The 8,925-nt window shown below is 54.6% G+C and overlaps 1 protein-coding gene across 1 annotated transcript; it reads left to right on the top strand.

The window, feature by feature from the left end:
- The first annotated feature begins 6,690 nt into the window (after positions 1-6,690).
- POU3F3 (POU class 3 homeobox 3) lies at positions 6,691-8,010 on the top strand. The gene has a single exon (XM_054386392.1). It carries the CDS (start codon positions 6,691-6,693, stop codon positions 8,008-8,010), a length of 1,320 nt encoding a protein of 439 aa, XP_054242367.1.
- The last annotated feature ends 915 nt before the right edge of the window (positions 8,011-8,925 follow it).

Here is an 8,925-nt window from a genome sequence, read left to right as displayed (position 1 = left end):
CTCGACCATTTTCCCGCATGGTCAATACACAGAGAGACTTGGCTCCGTTTTCCAAATTAAGTCCCACAAACACTTAAATGAAAAGCGTGTATCTTCTTGTAGGTTGTTTTCTTTCTTTGATTACTTGTCTTTACTTTTTTTTTTTTTTTTTGGTTCATGTGTGCATGTGTTGGGTGTTTTAGGCGAGGAGTTCATCTTGCCAGGATCTATCATATTTATGGGCTGTGTGATTTCCAGGGCTCCAATTGGTCTTTCCTTTCTGGAGGCAAGGAATAAAACTTTCCCAGTCACACGGAAACTTCTGGGGCTCCAATGCGGGGGAACAAAGTGGATTCCACGCCCCGCCCGGGGCCGCTTTCTCCCCCCGCTGCCTGGGGCTGCCCGGGACATACCCCTTGCAGGTGCGTTAAGGGATGCTACAGCCACGCTTGTCAACCCTCGTCCAGCCGGCGGGAGGGGATGGGAGAAGCCGACGTGTTAGGCAGGAATACCATAACCCCCCTAAATTTCTCACTCCTGTCCTCTTTTGCAACCCCTTAGGGAGGGAAACTGAAAAAAAGAAGAGGACTCTTTGAGTAAGGGGCTGAGGCTATGCGTATTTGGGAAAGGACGGAGAGCCGGGCTGTATCGAACTGAGCCGTGCCCGCCATCGATGTTGGGTTTAGTTGAGTCTAACTCCTGCGAGTGTCCCTAAGGGCGGCAATTGCTGCTGGGTGCGCGGCCAGTGTGCGCGGGACACGGGGCAGAGGGGGCCCGGCGCGAGCTCTGCCGCTGGCTCTCACAGGTAGAGAGGGAAGTCGGGCGGGGGAGTGGCCACCTTGGCTAGGGGGATAGAGTGGAGAGTAAAAAAAGAATCTCCTTTTCCAGATTTAATACAGAGATTAAGTGATGTAAAAATACCGTTTTATGGCGTCTCCAGAGACTCAAACACCTTATGGATGGGGTTGGGGGGGGGAGGGGGGGGGGAGGGGAGAGGGGAGAATAAAAAAAAAAAAAAGGCAAACAAAAAACAACCAACCAACCAACCAACAAAAAACGCCCACCAACCAACCCGTCTGGCACCTCAGGTTACCCCGAGCCGCGGTGCCCGTGCCTGTGTTTCCTTAGCTGCCCTCAATCCCTCCCAAGCCCCGGCTTCGTTGGGGCGCTTTTGGGCCGGCCTTTGAACCAGCAGGGCTCCTCGATCCCCGTCGCCCGGCACTTCCCTCCCACCCTGCCTGCCCCAGGAGTTTTGGGGCTTTCACCCCGGGCCGGGGTGCCTCATGGGCTGGGGTATGCAGTGAGGGCGGAGAGGAGGCAGAGGCCGGGGACCGAAGGAAGTCTGAGACCTTCCCTTCAACTCCGCCGCCGCCGCCGCCCGGGACCAGCAGAGATGGGACGGGGGGAGATGCATGGCGCCCCCTGGCGGGCGGCTGGCGCCTGGCGGAGAGCGCCGAAAGTTGGTTTTGCTCAGCAAGCCGTATCTTACCAAATTAACGAGAGCCAATAAAATTAGCTTATATGTTTCAACCGTAAAAGTCCAAAACAAAATAAAGCTAGTTTTAGTGAAGCTAAGAAGCTCTAGTTTGGCCCCGTTCTTCCTGGCTTGAACTGGGGTCCTTTTATCTAAAGCCCAGTGCACAAACATATAGCTTAATGTGACTAGTGTTCTTCCTTTTATTTCTTTCTCTATGGCAACCAATATGTTCTGCTCAGAAATGTTCCCCCATCAAGGAAACAAATGATCTTGAGGGAGCAGCTCTATACGGCATCTGTTCCGATGGAGCACACAGAGTTAACCCCAGTCAAAAGAGAAGCTGGGCACGTCAACAAGAAGTGGAAAATGAGCGATTCTTCTCCCCCCCAAATTGAAACCTATACCTCCCTAGTTTTACAAGCCATTTTATTGATTTGACTATCGACCATTTCCAAAGAAGTAACTAATTCTAGGAAATTACAATGATCACCAGCTATTGTGCACCCAAAAGAGCAGCGACAGAGAGGAGAGAGGGAGTAGAAGAGAAAATATAAAAAAAAAAAAAAAAGAAAAGAAAATAAAAGAAAAGAAAGAAAGAAAGAAAAAAACAAAAGCAAATAACAAGGCAAAATTAAAATAAATGAAAGCACGTAATGGGATATTTAAGCCTCGGTAAAGTTTTCAGGAGCGGTATCTGGTCTACTAATTTCATTCTACGTTATTTATCACATTATTTATCAAACTGACCCAAACACTATAAAAGAGTTTCAGATCATTAGCCTACACCTCTCAATTAGACGGGACTCGGGGAAAACGGAGAGACAGGCAAGACTGTCAGAAGAGAGAAACAAAGTGAAATCTGGTCTGTAATCCTCCATCCCCAATCTCCTTGGAGAATAAAATGAAGGGATGTCCTGGTTAGTTTTGATTGATTATACTCTTTCTGATGGACTTTCACTACAGAGCTCTAGATGTTGTGCTTAACCGTCTGTTCCCTAGTTACAATATTAACCCTCTGCGTGCACCGCAGCTCCGCACCTTCCCTTGTCTCCTCTTTGCTCCCGTTTCTCCGCACCGATGCTGCCAGCAGGTGCTCGGGGTCACCCGCCAGCCCGGCCCGGCCTCGGCCCCGCTCCCTCCCGCTTCACCGGTCGAGCCCCCTCCCCACCCGCCGGGATAACTCCCACTCCGAGAAGCAGCGTTTGAAAACAGCCTGCATCTCTGCCTCTCCTCTGTTTTACAAATCCATAATATTTTCGAGAGCTTTTCCTTTTTCTCCACTACCCACCCCACACACACGCACTCCCCCCCGCCTCCCCTGAAACCCTCCCTGAGTCCTGGAGTTACAATAATTAACAGTGCCCAGAAAGGTGAGGTAGTAACCAGAAAGACTTTACAGCGCTGAAGAATTGCTCTGCTGCCTTGAGCTTTGGAATCAATCCTCGCTTTTTATGTAATATTTCACTAAGGTGCGTTTTGTTGCTGGTGGGACTTATTTTTTTCCCTTTCCCGTTAAAAACAAAACCAAAACCAAAACAAACCCCCCCTGTTTCCTTCCATGCAGTTGCCATGGGTTTCCCTGTCCTGTCCTAAGCTTTTGAAAATATATATCCAGCAGACTTTAAAGAAAATTAGATTAAAAAACGTAAAACACTTACCGATCATACTTCCAGGATTTAGAGATTTTTTTTTTAATTTTTTGATTTTAATAAGGTGGCGGGGGGGGGGGGGGGAAGCATGTTCTCAACTCCAGCGAAACGATCCATGTTAAGATTTTCCTTTGCACTGACTCCACTAAGCCCCGCTCTCCACTAGTCTATTATTTTCACCAAAATATATGAAAATTTATGCAAATGAAAATCAGCACTAACTGTTCTCCCCTTGTTATACTTTGGATTTTTTTCCAGACAAAACAATCACACTCTGCAAGGGAGGGGGGTGGGAAGAGTTGGGAAACTAAGTTGGTTGATTTTTAATTTTTTATTTTTTTTTTAATAAAAGACTTAACTCCGGTTCGAACTTTACTTTTTGTTGTCGCTGTTATGAGGGAGTACTTTTTTTTCTTTATTTGGGGGTGGGGGGGTTTCTCCCCCCTCCCTTCCTTTTTTATTAAGAAAGTAGATCTGTTTGCAGAGGCGCTATCACGTTTCATCAGGCCACCTGAGACGGCTTTTGAAAGCGTGTACTGTGAAATTCATAGCAGTAATTTAGACAAAATCCTCACTGTATATTAATGAAAGACGGCCCCATGGCACCGTTCCTATCCTCCCCATTCAGTGTAAACAAAACCACGAGACTCACTCGTTTTTTGAGCCTGATCCAAGCAAAATCGGCTGGAAAGGAAAACATGGGGTTCTGGCACTGACTATTCAAACGTCTGCACCTGGAGATCTCAGATTTATTCAATGAAATCTGTGTTGGATCTTTTATGTATAAAAAAGAAACCTTTGGAGGACGCATGGGAACAAAATATATATATACACATATAGATATATATATAATCGTTATGTTTGGGGTTTAGTTACCAGTGCCCTTCAGGTCCCTACGCTTCACTTTAATGTTTTTTCTAAACCTACCTACCATGGTATTTTCCTCCGTGACAGCTGGGGGCCGGCTGGGAGCCCTGAACACCGGCTGCCGTGCAGCCATCGCGGCTTGCTCCGCGGACGCGGAGGAGCGCGGAAGGCACTGCGAGGGGGACGCGTCTCACCGCCTCCCGGGGCCCAATTATTCAGCGCGCGGAGGGGGGGAGCTGGCGGGCAGCCCTAGGCAGGGGGGACAGACACAAGACACACGCTCCCCATTTTAATGCCCCCACCGCGTGTTTTCCCCGCGCCGCCCCTCCATTAGGGAAACGCGTGGTCACGGCGGCGGGCGTGGGACGGGGCGGCACGGAGGTCATTAGCAGCGCCGTGTCCCTTGAATGTCCGAACGGTGTTATTGCACCGGCAGTCCCCGAGGAGCGTTCAATTTGCCCTTGTTTTTGTTGCCACTTTCTCTTTTTCCGTGGTTCACTGAGGTTGCCTGTGAGCAGCGTTTCCGCTCGGTCGCATCTCCCCTCCTCGCTCCCTCCTCACCCTCTCCCCCCCCCCCCCCCCAACCCCCCCCCCCCCCCCCCCGCCTTCCCTCCGCCCCCCTTAACTCTTTCCGCTGGACGAGAAATAATACAACGCTTTATTCCGCGGGGCCGGCTCCCTGCGAGAGATCGCGGCTCGCAGGGCAAGCCCGACCGCTGGTTCCCCTTGAAGCCTCCCTCCTCCCGCCGACGGGGCGGCCTTTCGCCGGCGCTACAGGCCCGGCCTCCCTGTGTGACGGCTGCTGGAGGGCCAGGCGGCCGGGGGCCAGGGCGCACTTCGGGGTGCGGACAAAGGGAGGAGGGGGCAGGAGGGGGGCGGGCGCCTCCAGGGCACAGTGGCGGAGGAGGGAGGGGAGGGCAGCTCTCAGTTGTCAGTACGGGCACCTCAGCGGTGGGGGGCATTCGTGTGCGCGGCGGTGGCACCCCTGCACAAACGTTGTTCCCACCCCTGGCCGGCTTCGTCGCCGTTGTTATCGTTGTTATTATTGTTGTTGTGGTTATTAATTATAACCGCTCGCTCTCGCCCCTGCCCGAGCGGCGGCGGCGGGAGAGCTGCACGTTGCGTGTGTCTGCCGAGCGGGAAGAGTTAAGCGACGGAGGGAGGAGGGCAGAGAAGGCTGGAGCGAGGAGGGAGGAATGGAGGGAGGGAAGGGAAGGGAAGAGGGGGGACTTCCAGCTCCGACGCCACTTTGCCTAAATTAAAAAGCAGCCAATCGGAACGGCCGGAAGGGGGGCCGCGCGGCCGGCGGCGGGCTGTCCGTCACGGGGCGGGCAGCCAATCGGCGGGGGCGGTGGCGGCCGGCTTCCTAGCGGCGGGGCCGGGCGGTGGCGGCGCGGGCGTCGGCGTCGGCAGCGGACAGACGGCAGGAGGGAGGGAGGAGGAAGGAGGAAGGAGGGAGGAGGCAAGGAGGAGGGAGGGGGGGAGGGAGCGGGCACGGCCCGGGAGAGGGAGGCGGGGAGAGGCGAGCGGCGGGACTCCGGCACCGCCAGTGCGCGCTGCCAGCCCGGCAGCCAACTTCCCCGCTGGAGTTAGTGTATAAAGGATACCATATATGCACACACACATACACACACCTCTCCACCAAGGCGCTCCTCCTCCGCCTCCTCCCTCGACCAACTGCTGGAATTAAAATAAAAAGCAAAACAAACACAAAAAAAAAAAAAAAAAGGCAAACCAAAACAACAAACCAAGCGAGAGAGCGAGCAGGAGAGGGAGAGAAACAATTCGCGAGGTAACGAGAAATTTCAGCTTTTTAATTTTTTTCTTTTACTTCTTCTTCTTTTTTTTTTTTTTTTTTTCGTTTTCCAACGGCCTAAAGGAAAGGTAGAGAGAAAAAAAATGTCTTATCCAGAGCGTGACTCTAGCAAGAAGGCTCCGACAGGACTCTTGTTTCAAAGGGGACAAAGTGCTCCAGCAACAGCACAACTTTGAGAAATGCATCATCACCACCATCACCACCATCATCATCACAGGAAGTTTTCTTAGGACACCAACAAAACTTGCAAATAAAAGAGCAAAAGGAGATCGAGGAGCCGAGGAGAGAGAGAGAGACAGAAAAAGGAAAATATATCCACACACAAAGCCTTAAAGGAAGAAGAAAAGGAAAAGTTTCACTCTGAGAGGAGAAGGCTGAGAGGTGGAGATGTACTCCTAGGGTAGCGGACGGGAGAAAGCACGGGGGATTTTTGACACTCCCCCCCCCATCTTTTTCGCTTTTTAGCCTTTGTTTGGTTTCCTCCCTGTAAGCAGCGAACTCGGGCGAGAAGGCGGCGGAGGAAAAATATATATACAGCTAAATATTTCTCCTTTTTTTGGAAAAAAAAAAGGAAAAAAGAAAGAAAGAGAGAAAGAAAGAGAGAAAAAGAAAAGCGATTTTTTAAAAAAAAAGGCGAAGCGAGAGCCGGCGACTGTAAAGAGCGCTCCGGGGAGCCGAGGCAGGACGGCCGGCGGACGGGCGGAGGACAGCGCGCCGCGGAGCGCTAGCAGGTGAACCCCGCGCCCCGGCGCCCCGGCGAGGCTGGGAAGGCGGCGGCGGCGCGGGCGGCGGCCCCGGCAGCGGCCCCGGCAGCGCCGGGCAAGGGCGCTCGCGGCGGGCGCCCGGCAGCCGGCGGCGGCGCGGCGGCGCGGCGGGGGCGAGCGGCGGGCAGTGGGCGCGGGATGGCCGCGGCCACCTCTAACCCCTACCTCCCCGGCAACGGCATCCTGGCGGCCGGCTCCATCGTCCACGCGGACTCAGGCGGCGGCGGCGGCGGCGGAGGCGGTGGCATGCAGCCGGGCAGCGTGGCCGTTACCTCGGTGGCGGGAGGCTACCGCGGCGACCCGGCGGCCAAGATGGTCCAGAGCGACTTCATGCCAGGCGCCATGGCCGCCAGCAACGGCGGCCATATGCTGAGCCATGCCCACCAGTGGGTGACAGCCCTGCCCCACGCCGCCGCCGCTGCCGCCGCCGCCGCCGCAGCCGCCGCCGAAGCGGGCTCGCCCTGGTCCGGCAGCCCCGTGGGCATGACGGGCAGCCCCCAGCAGCCGCCGCCGCCGCCCGACGTCAAGGGCAGCGGCGGGCGCGACGACCTGCACTCGGGCGCGGCGCTGCACCACCGACCGCCCCACCTGGGCCCCCCGCACCAGGGGCACCCGGCGGCCTGGGGGGCGGCGGCGGCCGCCCACCTGCCCTCAATGGCCGGCGGGCAGCAGCAGCAGCAGTCGCTCCTCTACTCGCAGCCCGGGGGCTTCACGGTGAACGGCATGCTGAGCCCCCCCCCCGGCGGGCAGAGCCTGGTGCACCCGGGGCTGGTGCGCGGCGAAACGCCGGAGCTAGGCGAGCACCCCGGGCACCATCACCACCACCACCACCAGCACCCCGGGCACCATCCGCCGCACCACGGCGGTGTTAATAGCCACGACCCGCACTCGGACGAGGACACGCCGACCTCCGATGACCTGGAGCAGTTCGCCAAGCAGTTCAAACAGCGGCGGATTAAACTGGGCTTCACCCAGGCCGACGTAGGGCTGGCGCTGGGCACCCTCTACGGCAACGTCTTCTCGCAGACCACCATCTGCCGTTTCGAGGCCCTGCAGCTTAGCTTCAAGAACATGTGCAAGCTGAAGCCTTTGTTGAACAAGTGGCTGGAGGAAGCCGACTCCTCCACGGGCAGCCCCACCAGCATCGACAAGATCGCCGCCCAGGGCAGGAAGAGAAAGAAGCGGACCTCCATCGAGGTGAGTGTCAAGGGGGCCTTGGAGAGCCACTTTCTGAAATGCCCCAAGCCCTCCGCCCAGGAGATTACGAACCTAGCGGACAGCCTGCAGCTGGAGAAGGAGGTGGTCAGGGTTTGGTTTTGCAATCGGAGGCAGAAAGAGAAACGGATGACCCCCCCGGGGATCCAGCAGCAGACCCCCGACGATGTCTACTCCCAGGTCGGCACCGTCAACTCCGACACACCGCCCCCTCACCACGGACTGCAGACCAGCGTGCAGTGAGGGGCACCACGGGCGGGCCGGGGGCTGCGACGGGCAACGCGGGCCTGGCCGGGCCGGGCACCGCCGCCGGGCACCGCCACCACCGGCACTGGCAGCGCCGCGCACATCCGCACGCTCACACAGACACACTCACACACACGCACGCACACATACACGATCCAGGCTCGTTCAGACTGCTTGTGTTTATATATATATGGATATATGCGTGCATCTATATATATATAAGATCGATACCAATAGGAAGCGGTGGAGAAGGTCGATCCGAGCGAGAGCAGCATTTAGATCGCGTTGGGAAAATGGGGTAGAGATGCGTAATGCACCAAAACTGCAGATGTGCCGGGGGGTTGGTTGTAGGGTGAAGGCTTCGGTGGGTGGGCTTGGGCTTTTTTTTTTTTTCCCTTCATTTTTCTTTTTCACTCTCCAGATTACCCTCCTCTCACAGTGAGGAATACCACTGATGTCTGCACCTCTTCTCTCCCCTCCTCCCCCCCTCCCCACACTCTTCCCTCTATCCCCAAAAGGGCTCTCTTCTATGAATCATGGAAACTTTTTTTTCTTCTTACTCTGTCCCTCTTTTCTATTCTTTCCTTTTTTTTTTTTTTTTTTTTTTTTTTTAATGGGAACAATAAAAAAGAAAGGGGAAGCAGAAGCAAAATAGTTCGGCTAATCAGAGGGTGCCTGCTATGTTCCCGCACCCTGTTTTTCTTGGCCAAACCATAGAATTTTGGTGCAAGGCTGATATCCACTCTGGAAACATACATGTCTAGATATCTATATATTCTGCAAAATGAAAGGGGCCAGTTTTTCCAGGAAAAAAATTATAAATAAAATATGCACACAGCACTAAAACCAAGCAGACTGCATAGGGAAGCAAATACATATATATATATTTATCTATATATATAGGTATAGCTA

Source organism: Indicator indicator, chromosome 1 (genome assembly GCF_027791375.1).
Source record: "Indicator indicator isolate 239-I01 chromosome 1, UM_Iind_1.1, whole genome shotgun sequence".
Lineage (NCBI taxonomy): Eukaryota > Metazoa > Chordata > Aves > Piciformes > Indicatoridae > Indicator > Indicator indicator.
The sequence above is the reverse complement of the archived record's forward strand: the minus strand, read 5'-3'. Positions and strand labels throughout refer to the sequence as shown.